At 40.6% G+C, this 18,267-nt stretch overlaps 1 protein-coding gene across 9 annotated transcripts in view; it reads right to left on the bottom strand.

The window, feature by feature from the left end:
* PLCH1 (phospholipase C eta 1) overlaps window positions 1-18,267 on the bottom strand; it is a 158,769-nt gene that overhangs the window by 77,267 nt on the left and 63,235 nt on the right. For all 9 annotated transcript variants that reach the window (XM_048865258.2, XM_048865260.2, XM_048865261.2 and 6 more), the window contains one exon: window positions 22-168. In XM_048865258.2, the coding sequence (XP_048721215.2) occupies window positions 22-157 (136 nt within the window). In that variant the 5' untranslated portion in view covers window positions 158-168. The remainder of the gene's footprint in view (window positions 1-21; window positions 169-18,267) is intronic.

The following is an 18,267-nucleotide window of genomic DNA, read 5'->3' as shown; positions in this document are numbered from 1 at the left end:
AGAAATGTTAAGAGAATTTACTTTTAGCCTTTTCACTTTTTCTGGACGGTCTCCATCTGATGCAAGTCCTGTGTTCATCCAGGTAAAAGAGACGTACTAGCCCTTTTGTTCCACTCTTCAGCTTAATCATCTGAGTCCCAGACTGCATTACACTCATACATCTTTCAACTGAAAAGAAGATTAGAACAAAGTCAACTAAAAGTCTATTTTGTCACACTAATAAAAAGGACTTACCAACTTTTAAACATCTAGCTACCACATAAAACCTTTGATTTGCACCTTATATGACAGGAATTAAACATTAATCTAAGAGAATAAAATTGAAAATGGAGTAGTTTTTAGAAGGCTTTGTCAAATCTGATTAAATACAAGCATGAGAACTGAATCTATCACTTTATTAGAATACAAAATAATTATTAATGTATAAAGATGCAAGTCCTGGTACTTGGTTGTACAGGACAGCCATGTATTCCTGTTCAAAGAAAGAATAATGTTTAGCTTCTTTAAATACTTGAGAGTCTGCTTCCATCACCAGAAATCCAAATGTCATGTACAGGTTTTCAAGTCCAGAAACAATGAGCACCAAAGACATCCTATTGCTTTCACATCTGTAAATTCCAGTCAGATAAAATCCTATCATACAAACATGATTTAAAATAGCAGTTCAATAAGTGATACTTATTCAGCACTAATATTTTTAGGTTGGGATTTATCAAAAATTAAAGTTGAATATTATCTACTGACACCAACAATTAATATATTCATAGCAGCATCACAAAAGAGAAGCTGTAGTATTTTGTACTAGAGAGAGACTCACCATATCATGATTGTGCATATGTGCATATTTTATTTTAACAGAGTGGGGGGGTGGTTGTATATTTTAAAAAGGAAACAGCAAATGTCCAAATGTAAAGGCTTCTATGTTGAGATTATTGACATTTTTTTAAAGCAGATTACGTAGTTCAGTCAAATATTTCAGATATTGTTATAAAGTGCATATGCACTATGAAACATACACTACCAGGATACTGCTACCTGTATTTTGATCTGTAAACTTGAATTGTTTATAATTTGTTACATTAAAGACCTGATTCTGATCTGACAGCAGTTTTACTCCTCTATAACTGTGTAGTAACTGTAGAGTTACTAATAGTTCACACCACTCTAGTGAGATGAGAATCAGGTCCCAAAGCTCTTTTACACTCTTTCATTACCCTGCCATTGTTTCACCATGAAAACAGGCACATTTCAGCTATACTACAGGTGTTTCACCTCTACAAATAGTCAATCCATAGCAACCCTAAGAACCCATCAAACATTGTAGGATTACACTTATTTGCTTTTCAAACTGACTCAGTCACAGGTATTCATCCATTAAACCAATATTCTTGTGTCTGGGCACAAATGTCACAAAATACCTGACCATTACAGCACACAAGCCTGCACTTAAAAAAAAAATTACACAGAAAAAGGCAGAGTTGGAGTTGGACACAATGTCTCATGGAAATTGTATATGTGACGACTGTAAAATGTCATCTTCAAGTTTCTCATATAAACCATTTTTTTTTAATTTTTCTGCAAGACAATAAATTCCTAGCATGCCTCTTCCTTATCTCTGTAATCACAAATGAGCAGTAATAGGATCCCATTATTTTCTGAAATGCTGCTTCGATTATGCTAATGGAAAGCCTTTCTGAAAATGGAACATTAAAAACAGTCATTTTTGTTTTGACAAGTTCCCACTGCACTAACTTGGATATTCACCCTTATTTCTCAGAAGGAGAAGACAAAGTAGCACATCTAATCACAAAACAGCACTGAACCTAGGACCTGATCCTCAGCTCCAGATGAGCTGTTGTGCTCAGCACAGGATACAAAGAGTGTGGGATGCAAGCTGGCTTTACAACTCCTTTGTGCTCTCCCAACAACAGGAGGCAGTTTCATTCCTAAAGCAAATTAAAGCAGTCTCAGTACTCTTCAGTAAAGGAAAATCTACCAGAAACATGGGGCCTAATTCTCCACTGCCTGGCACTTTGGGCTCTGTCATCTACTTCTCCTAATGTGCCCTCAGAGCAACACGCAGGAGAGGCCACAAAGATCCATTAGTGGCTCCAAGATGCTGGATGATTCTGGCTTGATATGCCCCCAATATAGCAGCATGCAAATGGTCTAGCCATGCTCCCTTCCTCCCAGCCTCTACATCAGAGGCTCTGAGGAGTGGTGGAACAGAGATGGGTAAGTCTACACCTTCCCGGTTAGAGTAGCTTTAAAGTATGAAGTACAGTGAGCTGACGACACTCAGTTATGTCATGACATTATTATGAATCTTGAGGAGGTAGTGTCTGGTTGAGAATGGGACCTCCATGAGGGCTGGCTTGCTGAAATCCAATTCAGATAAGACTGAGTGATAATGGAGGGTTGGAGGAAATTGTTTCCCTGTACTCCCCCTCTCTGAATCCAACCTTTTGTCTCTTGTCTTTCAGTTCCATATAGATAGAGGGAACACTGACATTTTAGCACTTTAGCTGACTTGTCTAGAGCTTCAATGTAAAATTCAACAAAGGGCTTTGGAAAAGAGAAGAACTTATTTGGAGTTTCCCCATTCAGTTTCATGTATATTAATCGATCATCTCACCTTCCGCTTTTTTGACTGGAGTACTCTACAATGTACTCTACCTACACAGCTGTAACTGTTGGTGAAGAATAAAAAGGACCTATTCTAACTCTTGTAGTCTCTATTCTGCAAGGTTGCACAGTTTCCTCTCCTATAAGCAAACAAATGTGTGCATTATCCAGTACAGCTTTTTAATGCTGTATATCAAAAGTGCAATTTGGAAAAAGATTTCTCATAATTCAGATATGACCTCACTGGGTCACCGCAATTCATGTGGGTGACAGTGTACCTGTCAGCAATGGGAATCCTCTGACAGGAATAACAATGGTCTAAAAGAGAAAGGAGGGTGCCATTCAAAGGCAGTGAAATACAGGGCTGAATATGAATTTTTTTCTGGCTAGTTTCTCCTCACAGAACAATAAAAGTCAGCTGTCAAAATGTCAAGCACTTTTGACTTCACAACAAATGAGGAGAGGGAAAAGTTAATAAATCAACAACAGTATAGTGAAGGAAAATATATTTTAATTTACTGTTCCACATTTATTTTCTGTAAATTGGATTTTATTTTCAGATCCATGTTATCATTCACAATATTAACAGTAGAGGTAGTGGTGATGGTACATAAAAAAATTAAATCTAACAGCAAATTTTCAGTGACAAAACTATAGTTCCAGGATTGTGTTCTAATGGGCACACAAACCCCGCTAGCTTACCTCTTCTGGTTCTTGATCCCACTAGAACACTGAGTGGCATTATGACCATGTAATCTTTCCTTTTCCCCTTACACACTTACCCTTATTAGACACTGTCACTTTTCTCTTTACAGTAATTCTAAATGTCATCCTTTCTCCTCTTCCTACTGCCAAAACTCTAGTACCTGCTCTGATAGCTTCCATCTATCTCTCCAGCCAAGCATCATGGATATTTCTACAGTGACGATTTTTTGCCTCGATAACCATAGCCTCCTCTTTTCTACCCTGTTCTCATCCCTCCCTTCCTCATCTTGTATAATGCGGTGGTCAAGACTGCCTCCCTCTCTGCTTGCTCTGACTACATTTCCATCTTCTTAAATCACTTCACTCCCTCATCTCTAATTAATCCAAGCTTCTCCTTTTCCTCATGGTTAAAGCACTCTAGCTTCATCTTCCAGCTACCTCTAGGACCTTGCTTCCTGCTACAGTTCTTCTGGTTCCAGAGCTGCACCTGAGCTTCCCTCTTTACAGTTCACTTTATCCTCCTCCTTCCACTCCTTGCTCCAGCTCCTCAATTCAGCAGCAAGGATTAATGCACACTTCCGCTCCTCTTCCTGTGACATTAGCGAGTTCTTTTCTCTGTGGGTCAAATCGTGAAATGTCCTAAGCACCTAAAGATGGGCTTAAAGCAGATTACAAGTTGTGGTTTTCCAGCAGCAGCGGAGACTTCAGGAAGGAGGATTCCATAACACATTGGCATACCCAAGTTCTCCAAGGTGGGGATTTGCAACTCAGCTCAAAGGTAAATGTGACCAGCGTGTCCCCTCAGCACAGATCCACATGGCCAAAAACTCATGATTAAAGGTGGACAAGTTCACTACTCCTTCTGTGATGGGGCATCTGCCCTGCACTGGCTCTGATAGGGTTAAAATCCAGCATGGACGGCTGCAAGGAAACAGCCAATTAGGGCAGTGGCTGCAGCCAATTAGGACGGTGGCTGGACCAGCCAATCAGAACCCAGCCGGCCCCTATAAAAGGAAGCTGCAGACCAGAGCAAGTGAGTCTACTGCAGGAAGCCTAAGGGAGGGGACTGGTTTCCTAGAGGCTGCAGAGACTAGCACCTTGAACAGGGCTGCTAGGGGTTGCAGGCCCAAGGCCCTGGAAAGAGGAAGAAGGAGCCAGAGGCAGGAGCTGAAGGTGCTGGGGCTGCGGGGAAGTGGCCCAGGGGGTTGAGACAGAAAAAAGAAAGAGGGGCAGTGAGAAGCTGTTGTTCGGGTCCCAGTCCAGGGACCCAGGGAGTAGTGGGCGGGCCTGGTTTTCTCCCCGCACTCACCACTGAAGAAGTGGCCAGGCTATGGACTGCCAAGCCACTGCGAGGAGTGGCTGAACTGTTGCGGAAGAAGTCCCCCAGAAGGGGGGAACCTGGATTGTGACATGGCCGGAGGCAGTGAGACTGGAACTTTGATGGGTCTATGGGTGGAGATGAGGATGGGTGAGCCACCACCACTGGAGGGCATATCTGCTGACCAGAGCTAATTCCTGAAACCACCAGGAGGAGGTGCCAGTGTGGTGAGTGACACTGATACTGACCCAAAGCCAATTATTTTTGTATCAGCTGGCCATAGCCAGGATGGTGTCCCAGGCTCTACTTCTAGCATACAAATGAAAAGTCCATCCTCCCCAGCTCTCTCACTGCTCCCACATAAAAGCCCTTTGCTTGTGAGTCCAGTGTCAGACCCCATGACAATTTTCCTGTTTAAGAGCTGAATCTGAAGTAGTATGTTTCTGTTGACTGTGCTGTCTTGCTGGAGGAGGGGACTCAGTGTGAGCCGCACAGAAATGCAGAAGCATGCTGGCAGTGGGCTCCACTTTTAAAAACATTTATTTTCCCTTCTCTTCTGGGAGACAAGCCTGGTGAATGGTAAACAACACAGTACCCTAGATTCAGATTTTAAACTCCAAACCCAATTACCTTAAGGCTTGCCAACATGGGAGATTTTTAGAGTTATCCCTATATAATTATACCAGTGTAGTTAACCTACGTAGACACTTTTGTAGGATATGTCTACACTGCAATCAGGTCTGTGAGTGCAGAACATATAGCCGTACCCAAGCGAGCTTTGATTTAGCTAGCTTGAAAACAGTAGCAGTGAAGTTGTGGCAGCGTGGGCTGCAGCACAGGTTAGCTGTTGGAGTACAAACATGTCCAGGACCTTGGTTACATACTTCGGCTTCTAGCCCTTGCTGCCAATCGTGCCGCTTCACTGCTATTTGTTACTCAAGCTAGCTAGATCAAAGCTAGCTCAGGTATGTCTACGCATGCTGCAGATACCTCTAATCACTCCTGCTGGAATAAAAGTGGCTTCCACTTCCAAAGCAACAAAAGCTAAACTGGAAAAGGGTCATTTTATACCTTAAGAGTGTCCACCTGGGGAGTTATACAGGTATAATTATAGTGGTTTAATTCACAACCTTCCTTCTACTGGTGCAACTTTCCTGTGCAGACAAGCCTTAGATGATGGAAGAAGAGACAAATCAACAAAGGGGAGACATGATCTGGAACAGGAATAGACCACTACACTTAAAAAAAAAAATACACTAATTTTGCATAAATTATTAGGCAATCATTAAGCAAAGGACAATCCTTGAGGTCTGATTCTCTATATACTCGTGATGGGCCTGAACTCACTCTTTTTGGAATTTAATTCAGATCAATCATCCCCAGTCTTTAAGATTGTTTGAGCTCAGGTTCATCCCTACTAAATGTATGCACAGAATTTTGCACAGGAGGATATTCTCTCTTAGGGTTTATCTCTTTGAGAAAGTTGCATGGCTATAACTTAAGGTGTGAATTTAAACAAATAATTTTACCGCTGCAAAAGACTGTGCTGACACTCTGAGTTCAAGTGGCTTATTGCCATTTAGCTTTAGCCTAGGAGCAGGCTTACCTAATCACAACAGTCCAAGCATGGACTTAAATACAACTGTCCATACTGCCTTTTCCAAAGGTTGATATATCAGTTTAAAAAAAACTATTTGTTACACTGGTAACTTTCTCACATAGATAAGCCCTTAGATTTTCTATGGCTCAGCTGGAGGCGAGTTTGAACTGGAATTCATATTACAGATGCTGCGGATCTTGCTAAGGTCTGCGGGGTGGAGGGAGCAGGGGAAGTGAGGACTGAATGAAAGAAACAAACAGACAAAAGTTTTGAGGACAATGTTGTGCATCAAAAAGGTAGAAAAAGGGTGCAGAGATGAGACAAGGTTGTTTTTTTTGCTTTGTAGTTCATCTTCAAGGTTACCACTGCCTTAACAGTTATACGATATCTCTCTTCCATTTGAGAGCCACAGTAAACTCATATTTCCAGAGAGATTTCAGAACTCAATTAGACCTACAAAGGATCTAATCCAACCACTCCTACCCACATGAATAATTCTTACTCGCACGCTGATGGGGTGTCCACCCCACACTTGCCCTGAAGGGGTTAATGGAGACCAGATAGGCCAATTAAGCAGCAAACCAGGGAGATATAGGCTGCATGGAGAGCCTTGATTACAAGGAAGCCACTCACCTGAGCAGAGTGGGCTGGGCTATTATAAACCCTGGAAGCTGGCAGCAGCAAGGGATCTGGGAGGAAGTTTGCGGTCACCCTCTGCTTAGTAGAGAGGGAAGGGGAGAACCAGGGAAAAAGTAGGACCCTAGGGGCTTGACCCAGAAGAGAGCAGGGTGGGGAAGAGAGCCTATGGAATGTGGATTAGGAAGCAACCCAGGGAGTAAGCAGCAAGGTTGAGGACTGAGCAGACCTTGTAGGGTCCTTGGGCTGGAACCCAGAGTAGAAGGCAGGCCCGGGTTCCCCTACACACCACTGGGGAAATGGCTCTTCTGGGGCAGAGAACTGGAAGATGGCCTGGGTCCCTGTGGGAGTGACAAAGGCTTTGAAGGACTATTCCCTGGAATTTAGGAATGCTGAGTGACCTGGCTGGAGGCCCGAGTCACAAAGAGGACGCTGTGGTTCCTGGAGCAAGAGAGGGGCTGCAGGATGACAGAGACAGCATGCAACTGTGGGAAAGGGTGTTGATATCACTGAGCTAATCCCCAGAATGGCCAGGAGGGGGTGCCATCCTAGCAGTGAGTGAAGCAACCCCTCACACACATACTGAAATATACACAAGATTAGCTGAGTTAAGAATCTAGCCCATTTACTTCAATGGGTCTGAACAGGTGTAACTGAGGGCAGAATCTCATCCCTAGATATCTACTTCACAGAGAGATAAAGAGATGAAGAAATCCTATTCCAACCACACATCTTCCATTTCCCACCCATTTATCAAATGCCATCACTAATCCTAGACAACTTTTCTAGTTGGAGTTGTACAGTTTCAAGCAAATGACATCAGAGAGCAAATACTAAGGGTGGTAAAGGGGCTACAACACTAGTCCATTATATTTTTCCCTTCAGCTGCTTCCTGCACAAAAATAATCCATTTTAAAGAGACCCACAAGAAATCCCACACTTCTCAAATACCCACTGGGATTGAACTTTAAGAAACCATTCCCTTCCTTGCTGCTGTGTATTTAATAATACACACCAAACAACCAAAATCCTTTTCTCCAACTCAGCTTTTTAATATGCTAATTATAATCGTTTAAACAAGCAAAACAGAACTTACACCCTTCAATAAAAACAGAATAGGATACACGCATCCAATAAAGGTGCATGCCTAAGAATGAAGCGCTAGAGAAACAGGGAACTCAGGAATGCTTTTATTGATAAAATGACATATGGAAGAGGTATGTTCCTGTAACCAAATAGGCTATTTGGGAAAGGATCTACTACTGTAGAAGAGCAACTGATTTTAGAAAAGGAATGCTACTTTAAGGAAACTTTTCTGTGGTGATTATACTGTTCTATATAATCAACTACTTCTTGAGTGGTAGGCTACTCTAGATAAACTACCAATTCTGGAACGGGTGTGCTACTTTTGCTAGAAGGATAAAATTACTCTCACATGAAGAGGTGTGCTAAATTTTAAAAAAGTAAAGATATTTCTCCATTATAGGGGAAAAAAAACTTCTAGGGGATGAGAAAGGGCTAGGAATGCATTTTTATAATTGAAAATCCATTTTCAAACATCATAACTTAATTTCTGTATTGCTGAGAAGAGATTTAATGTTATCAATGGAAGATGATACAGTTTGTTGTATCTGGAAATGCAAACAAAACATTAATATAATGTATTGCAAACAAGCTATAAAGTTTTAATTTCAAATTAAAAGGAAGCAAAGAAAATTTGATAACTGTAAAAAAAAAAAAAACACTATTGGTTTAAAAGGTTTGAGAACTTGCTTTTGACAGTCTTCTAATCAGAGTAGAAAAGATTCCTTATAACCAGACTATGATCATCATCATTGGATTACTGTGTTGTGTTAACTTTACATGATTGATATTTTGTTAACAGAGTGATTAATTTCAGAACTTTAATTTAATCTTTACACTCAAAACTACACACACAATATTCGGGTATTGTACTGACTGGCGCTTAACTGTTTACTCAGGTTCGGCACAAGTCTTACAATTACATGCAGAACTATATTTTGTTTTGTGAACAGCATGAATGAACCAGTAGCTCCAAGGCTTATACAAAAGCAGAACCAAGATATAACAGCCATTAGGATTCAAGAAGGCAACTCAAGTGCATTAAGCTGTATTCTAGCTGTGCCTTGCAAATATGTCTCATTTACAAATGGTTTTGAAACCTAACCTTTGAAAAATCAGCTATGGGCTATTTAAACCTGGAACCGAATAAACATTTTTAAAAAATCCAGTGACATAGAATCTTACTTTTTTCTCTGAAACTACCACATACATACAAAAATGTACCCCCTTTCACTCATGATGTAACAAAGGTCTTGCATCAAGATCAAAAATAAATCTCGAAGACCACATCTTTTATAAAAGTAGAATGAAACCATTTACAGAGTAATCAAAAATAGTAATTCTGAATGCAAAGAATTTCCAAAAAGAGGATGTCATAAATATAAAGGGAAGGGTAAACATTATGACAGAGGAACTATTGAAATTTAAACAATGAATAATGCAAAAACATCTGTTAAAATTTAGCAGACATTTGGGATTTTATTTGCCATTTAAATTACATCTATTTCATTTCTATACCCAAACTGATCATACAACATTGTTATGTCTTTTTTCAAATAATCTCATAAAGCAAAATAGATCAGAGCACCGGCAACATCTGCTACGGTAATTAGCACAGCTACAACCATCACTCTCATCAATATGCACATCCTCTAATTCTTTTCAAAGGTACTTCAAGTATCAAACTCTAAACGAGGTACAAACCCATTTGTGCCAGCCGGCAACTCTGTGAAGTAGCTTCTCTTCCTACCACATGGTACATCTCGGATGCCAGGAGGGAAGCCATTTCAGCACCACAGAAGTCCAGATGTTACTTGAAAGCTTGTACATAGGCTGATAATATTTATTCCACCTGACAAACACTAATTCCCTCGGCTGAATAAATCAAAGCTGCTGAACTGGGAACACTAAGCTGAAACTCTGAGCACTAGCTATACGCGGCCTTACGTTCAAAAAGCATTCTAATCCACCCCACATCAGCTGATTCTACCTTCCATATAACCCAGTTCTAGTTTATCCCTTCATATCAGACCTTTAATAAACTATGAATAGTTTAGCATCAAGCCCTATATTAAGAGTCACTCAGATAAAGTTACTGTTATAGTTACTGATCATCAGCCATTTCTAATATAAACCTTGTTTTTATCAGTTCATGAGTCATATGATTTAACAAGCTCAACTTACATGTCTGTCATTAAGTGTTTTGCTTCAAAATTATTTTAATTACTCAGGAACTTTTTAGTTGATGTAGTTCAAAAATACTGTGATTTTTAAAATGCTTTTCCTACCCACTCAATCTTTTTTAAAAATATTTATTTTATTCTGACTTATATGGTGCATTGGTGCCCATGGCACTTTACATCAGGTAAAGAAAGAGCCCCTGTCCCAAAGAGCTTGTTTATTTAAAATGAAATGTAGCAGCCACTTCATTCTTAGAGCAGATAGGCTCTTTCCATAAAAACCGGTAACAGCTGAACACTGGATATGACTGCTTCTTACTACGAACATGCAGAGGCTGCTTTCTGTAATACCCCCATCTGCTGCATGCTACAACCACACTGAAATCAGGTTTTCTGGGTTTCCCTTGGTCTTAAAAGCTGGCAGCCCCACCACAGCTTCATTTTCTACCCTCATGCAGCCCCTTCACGGAAAGCCTCTCTTAACCTTTAACTTAATCTAAAGTAATCCTAAAGTAAACAATTTAAGATGCATCTTGTTTTTTAATTTCCAATGACTGACCCCTTCCCTCAGCCCTTTGGCATAACACTATTGGCAACAGATGGCTTTAAGTAAAATCTTGGGGAAAACCCTGGGTTCGGTGCCTTTTCAGCCTGATTTCTTTTTCACATCTCATTTTAAAAACACATTCCCCTCCTTTGCCTATAAAGTAGCATAGGGAGAGAAAAATTATTTAATACTTAACTCTGTGCCTCCAAGGGCCCAGATCCTGCTTCTATTTAAAAGACAGGTCTTGCTCCCATTGAAGGCCGTAGGAATTCTGCCATTAACTTCAGTGGGAAATGGATCAGGGATTCAGGGTAAAATTTTAAAAGATCCTAAGTCACTTAGGCTCTATGACCCATTTCAAAAGGCATCTAAGTCGCACTGACTTTCAAAGACACTTTGGGTCCTAAGTGCCTAAATCACTTTTGAAAATGGAACTTAATCTCTGAAGTCACCTATATGCTTTTGAAAATTTTATCCTAACTCATTGAGAATTTTGCCATTGGCTTCAGTGGGTGCAGGATCAAGCCCTAAAAACCTGCCTTTTTGGCCTTGCTCCATGAGGCTCTACTCCATGAGGAGTAGAGTCCTTCCAATAAGGAGAACATGGGCAGAGGTGGCAGTGGCCCTCTACCCTAAGCACATATTGAACCGGTGGCCAACTCTCCTAGACTCCTGCACCTAGGCTTATTGTAGCCAGGAGGAGATGGGGAGGTAGTGCTACCCTGGAACACCACGCTTCCCCAGGGAAGCTCCTGTGGCCCTATAGCAGCCTCTGTGTCCCCATGAGTTCAGGGCCAATAACAATAATTGACCCATATGGCAGCCACATCCCTCCCCTCTCTGTAGCCACATGAGGGCTAATCACAACGTGGCCTTAAAGTAACATTCTGCAATACGCAGCATTACATAAAGAGAAACATTTTCACTGTAAATCTTTTATAAGGAATCTTATATTGCATAATATTCAAATTAACTTAAAACAATTCCTAGGTCATATGTAACCAAGTTTTATGAAACAGCAACAAAACTAAGTTTTGCTCCAGTTCTAATTAAATAAACCTTCCTGACATTGAGTGAAATCTTAAGATAAGCATCTGCGCTGTGGACTTCCCTTGACTTTGACTCCTACTGTGTGACTGTAGGTTGCACACAGCAGGTATGAATGTGAATAACACTGTGGAGAACTTACTGAAAACGAAGGGTTCCTTGTGCTACTCCTGTCTCCACCATCCTCTGCCAGAGCACACAGCAAGAGCACAAAACATCAAATAAGGGGCCAAACTGTTTCTGTCCTACAGTCCCTTTCCTATGTAAGTGAATGGGACCATCACATGAGCAAGGTCAGCAGGACAGAGCACAGTTTTGAGGAAGACCATCTTTAGGCATAACTATAATCAGACTCTTATCATTGCTACTATACGCTGATTAAGAACACAGTGTAATAATGGGAATAGTATGCAATTTAAAATGAAATCCAGATTTAGGATATTAGGGTTACATAGAACATAAGGACCTGATTCTGCCATTCTTTAGTCATCCTCATGACTATGCCAAACACTAAAAATTCATTAGTCAGGCCCCGCAAAAATTCAGATTGGATTAATCATGAGATTTAAAGAATAATAAATGTTGGGTTCATATTATTTATCTGGGTTTTTGATCTTTAGGATTCGTTTTCAAGCTTAGCTGTTCAACCATGAAGCTTAGAAATGTACTTTTTCTTGCTTAATGAAAGCTGAGATTCTCATGTTATCACATGACTCCTGGAGGTGGAGTTTTAAGGAAAACACCAAATACCCCAGAACTCTAAATAAAATCCAGAGACTTGGCAACACTAACACTGAATAGTACCTTACTCCTCTTCTAGTTCCAGTGACCTTAGTGGAACTACTCATGGAATAATGAACTACTCAATGTGAACAGGAGTGGCATAGTATCTGGCTCTTAAATGAGCTATTCAACTCCGTTTCAGTGCTGCTGTTAAGGCCAATTTGTTTCCAAAGAATCATTGCTCACCAATGTGTCATGTTTGGACAATTAACACTTAAGTGGTCCTTGAAAATGAAATGCAGTAAAATGTATGCATTCATAAAGCTGATAAATATACACACAACTCTATTAGCTGCAGTGCTGCAATCTAGTATTTATCAGTATTCTCTCTCCAATAATTAAGAATACAAATTTACTTTATACTATATTGACCACAAAACTACTTTTTCTTGGGGGGAGGGGAGAGATCACAGTCCAAAAGTTAAAAAAGGAGGCTTACTGTCATACCTAGTTTTTATGGAATTATTAATCTTCCAATCATCTGAAGAGCACTACCAAACAATGGCAAGTATAATTATGAAAGAGGATATAAAACTATATTTCTAAATAAAAAGTAGAAAACCGCATTAATGCAACATTAGAACTGTGACGTTAAAACCATAAACAGTTACAAAATGCAGAAATTACATTTCTTATAGCAACATCAGCTCTGCTCTACTCCGCTAAACTTTTGTATGTCCTGGTTTTTGGGGCTGCGGGCATACATCAACTCAATATTGTCAGGCTTCAGTATTTATTTTCCAAACTGTTTCTTTTTCTTTTAAAAAATCAAGAATGAGAAATCCTGTTTAATAATATTAATATTGAAATTGTTCCAGTTAGGGCCTCTTGATGGGTATGTCTTTACTGCAGAGCTCACCCAAGGTGATTGGCACAGGGGTCTGAGCACTTTGCTTGTGCTAGCCCATGTGTGAGCAGCCACATTGCAAAGCCCTGCCCGAGTTAGCGTCTTCACTGCTGCTGCACTCGCCCATGTGTGTGGGTTTCATTTCTGGGGGCATATCCCATGGTTCTTTGTGCTGCAGCAAGCTGAACTGCTCTATATGGCTCTTCCCCAGTGAATTGTGGGAGAATTTGTCTGTTCTTTTGGGTGCCCTGGGGGGAACTGTGGGAAGACACTGGAGGACTATCAGCACTGGAGTAGTCTTGCCTGTGTCCTCACTGCAAAGTAGGTGTGTTACCAGCATGAGATAAAGCATCACTCAAGCTTTCGCCTATATCCCAGGACTGATCAGTTACCCAGGACTGAATGCAACACTAATGCTCAGATGAGAGGTTTTTGTGTGTGGACAGGAGCTGGGTTACCAGTGAGTAAGAGCCCAGGTTAACTCTGCAGTGATAACATACCCCAATGAAGCCTGGTCTACACTTAAGTTTTACCAATATAACTCTGTTGGTTAGGAGTGTGATGTTTTGCTGACATAGCTATACAGGTAAAAGCCCTAGTGTACATGCACTTATAGTAGTATAAAGGTGTCTTATACCGGTATTGCTTATTTTGATTTCCGAATTGGAATAAGCTATACCAATATGAACTGCATCCACACTGTGGGGGAGGTTTTGTTTGTTTGTTTTCTCCTTGAGCTGTATTGGCATATTAGAGAAGCATTTTACATATAGATAAACCCATAGAGAAATTTGCACCCGTGTAACTACACCAATGTGGCTACACCAGTGCAAACTCCTAATGTAGATGCACTGCACTGATGAATAGCAGGGTGATTAAGTCATCCCCAGTTTACATTTATGCAGCACATCCACATTAGAGGTTTGTATCATTGCAACTACATCTTATATTAGTGCAAATTTCTCTAACATTAACAGGACCCTAGACCCTGACATTCACACCTCCTTGTGGTAAATTGGATGGGGAAGAGATACATTTCCCACCATTCGCAACCATCTACTCAGGCTAGGCAGAAGAAGGTGTAGTGACAGCATTAGGTCTAGTCTACACTGGCAACGCTAAAGCCACAGCGCTTTAACATGCCTTGTGAGGTCACGGTGCAGTGCTGGGAGAGAGGTCTCCCAGCGCTCTAAAAAACCACCTCAATGAGGGGCGTAGCTCTCAGTGCTGGGGCACTGTTTACACTGGTGCTTTACAGTGCTGGAACTTGCTGTGCTCGGGGGGGGGGGGGGGGGTCTTTTTTCCTTGAGCGAGAAAGTTGCAGCGCTGTAAATTGCCAGTGTAGAGAAGCCCTTAGACACTTCTAAAATGAATCGTAGCAGAACCCTCTTGTATCTTTCATATTTGTAAATTGTTTTTAACCCAAACCAAGCACAGAGCCAAAATAATCCCTGATATTATTGAATCTGGATCATGCCATTTTTCAAAATTCAAGGTTGTTGTTGTTTGTATAACCATAGCACTTAAAAGCCCTAACTGAGATCAGGGCCCTATTGTGTTAGGTGTGTACACATGCTAAGACATAGACAAAGGACTTGCAATCTAAATAGACGAGACAGACAAAGGTAATTAGTAACATCTTCCCCTGTTACTCTTGGGGGACTGAGGCATAGAGGTTAAGAGACTTGCCCAAGGCCACAAAGGAAGTCAGTGACAGAGCCAGTCATTGTATCCAGATCCAATAAATCTTAGAACAGTGCCTTGCACACACAGACACTTTTCCAGTCTCTTGTTTTCAGAAAAATCAGATTAGATTTTTTTAACCTTTTGGAATATTGCATTTGTTTTATTGTCTCAACTTGAAAATGGCTGATGGGCATTTTGCTCAAAATTTCAAACCAAAAAACAACCTTGAGCAATGACTAAGAAGGGGAAATGTTATCCCAAAGGGGAATGTTTTGGGAAACAATTAGCATATGAAAAGTAGGGATTATTTATGCAAACTGTTTTCCAGCATCAGCAGCCAGGCACATTACAGCTTTGCATCCACTGTCATGGGCACTGTAGAAATTTGTAAATAAAAAGCAAAGCTTCCTCTGCTTTCATGGGGAGCCATTATGAAACTAAGGCTCCACATTGCAAACAATCAGACAACTGTGATTGTCACTGCAAAAACATACTCACTTGATAAAGAAATTTCTTTCCATTTTTTCATTATATGCCCATCATACTATTTTGCAGATAATTTCTGCACTGCCAGTACTGTATACTCTAATTTTGCACTTATCATATTCCCATTAAATGCCATTTACTACTTTTCCTCCAAAGAGTACATTTTAGCTAACTCCCATAAAACAGCACTAATATCTAGAACATAATGCAGCCTACTACTGATATCATCAAATTGTTGATTGTTATCCCTGTCTCTTGTTGATTACGTAACAAAAAAACAAAGACCTCAGAGATAGTCCCAAAGGAATCTCACTGGTAACCTTATCTGTGCAGGGCTAGTTTTCAATGATAACTACATTTCATATTTCCTGACAGGTTTTTTTAATTCATTCTGCAGCAATTCTTCCAACCCTTTGTACAAACTTCCATTAAGCCTCTTCCACTGGATTTAATCAAACCTGCTTAGACGTCCATGAACACAAGATAGACTAACTCACATTTTTGTAAAATTCATAAAATCCTTATTAACGCTGAGCAATTGTCCCAAGTTAGTAATCGTCTGTATCCGCGCTAGAACCATTTGCAAGGCCCACCTGAAAGCAGTTTGAGGGTGTTTCATTCATTGAGGAAGCAGAAAAAGTACAAAATGCCTGAGTTCACTAGCAACTTAGGAAGAGAGTATCCTCAAGCAGGCAGGCAGGGAGGGTGCTGGGGCTATTTTTTGTAGTGCCAGAACTTAGCTCTGTCCTGTATGAGGTTCTGGAGCAATGCTCTGGATAGCTCTGGCAGCACTACACTGTGGCAGAGAGAGACTGGGGTTGTGGGGAGACTAAGCCTCCCACCACCTATGCATGGGCCTGAATCTCCTCTCACTGCCATCAATATTTCTTATTTACACCAGCTTAAGGGCATCTTAACTGTTCAATTTAAAATGTCTCATCTGGAATTCTGACCTTAAGAGGCCCTTGTGTGAACACATACCAAACCCTTAATCATGAAGATTGCTTGTACTTTACCTAACATAACACCAATTACTATTTCACAGTGTATTTCCTAATTCTGTGTCTCTTCTATTATATTTCACATCAAATATTTATAATTCAGTGAAAAACTAGAATGTGTAAACATATCTAAAATGTAATATTGGAGCTAACTTCTGTGATCAAAATGTATTAAACATTTGATTTTCCATCTCTCAGTTTTGAAAATATTACATGTTTTTGCTGTGTACAATTACAGTGCACTATAAATGCTTCCTATTAAGTTCAATAGCAGTCATGTAGCTAAAGCCTTTTTACAATGCTCTGAAATTGCAGAGGATAATGTTGACACACAACCTAAAATTACAGGTTGCCAATTTGATGGTAATTAAAAACCGGACACTCCAGCAGGAGTGCCAGAACCTCCCCTGCCCTACCTCTTCCCCATGAAGCCCCACCCTGCCCTGATCTACTCCTCTTCCCATCTTCTCCACTCTCCTCCCCCCATCACTCACTGCTTTTCCCCTCCCACTACACCCCCTGCCCGGGTCAGAAGGGACTCACCTCTGGAGCTGGAAGCTGCAGCTGCCGGATGTGGGTAGGAGGCAGCCCCAGCTGAGTAGGGGCTGCTGCGGGTGAAGACCCGGCGCCTCCCTGCTTCCCCTTACATGCAGTAACCGGACTTTGGGTTTCCATCAGAAAACTGGGCACCTGGCCACCCTACCTAAAATATCCATCTAAATTTACACTTTTGTAATAATAATTCTTTGCAGTTTTACAGCACCTTCACTTCAAGGTTTCCAAAGTGCACACACTTAATTAATGAACCCTAAGTATTAAGCACTACAGACACATAGCAAGTCAGTAGCAGAGCTAGGATTAGAACCCAGGAACTGCTCACTCTCAACCCACACTCATTCCTTGAGACTGGCTATCCCTCTAGTATGATTATGCTATTTTACAGCTGAGTCCAATGAGGAGTTAAGGGATTTGCCCAATGCACACTTAGCAAGACAGTAGTAGAGATAAGACCAGATCACAGAAATCCTGACTTTCAGTATCATGGTCTAATTGTTAGACAATGCTTCCATCCCAAACAAAAAGATTGACCTGATTTCCAGAGCTGCTAAGCACCCATCTCTCCTACTGACTTCAAATGCAGTGGTAATGCTGAACAGTTCTGAAAATCAGAACCAACTGGCTTAACTGCCCTCAAAGTTTGAGTGCAACCATTTGTACACACACAATCTCAAGTGTGTGTGTGTGTGTGTGTGTGTGTGAATCAAATGGGTAACCACAAAGAAATCAGTCTTTTTGTCCATAATTTTACATATATTCAAAAATGTTGATTCAGGGAGACCTGACAAAACTATGGTGGTAAAGATTCAAAGAGAACCAACCAATCTGCGCTGATGTACAGAATTAGACCTGAAATTACAATTTTTTTAATTGTTTAATTCTTGATAAGTTTGATCACTTGTACAGTTTTATGATTCCATGATTTGCAAATCATGGAATTTAACATTTTCTCCATGACTGGTCTGTGAAACTGACCAGCTATGCTCTTAGCTATACAAAGGGCAATCAACAATACTGTGGCAAAATAGATTTTTTTTTTTTTTTAAATTTTTAAAAGCAGACTGTAATTGCCATCATTGGTATTTGGCCAGGACATTGAGGTTAACACCTCTACAGTTGCAAAAAAGTGCCATAGGATTTTTAATGGCCACAAAAGATCAGGACT

Source organism: Caretta caretta, chromosome 9, assembly GCF_965140235.1.
Source record: "Caretta caretta isolate rCarCar2 chromosome 9, rCarCar1.hap1, whole genome shotgun sequence".
NCBI lineage: Eukaryota > Metazoa > Chordata > Testudines > Cheloniidae > Caretta > Caretta caretta.
This window is presented reverse-complemented; position numbering and strand designations above follow the sequence as displayed.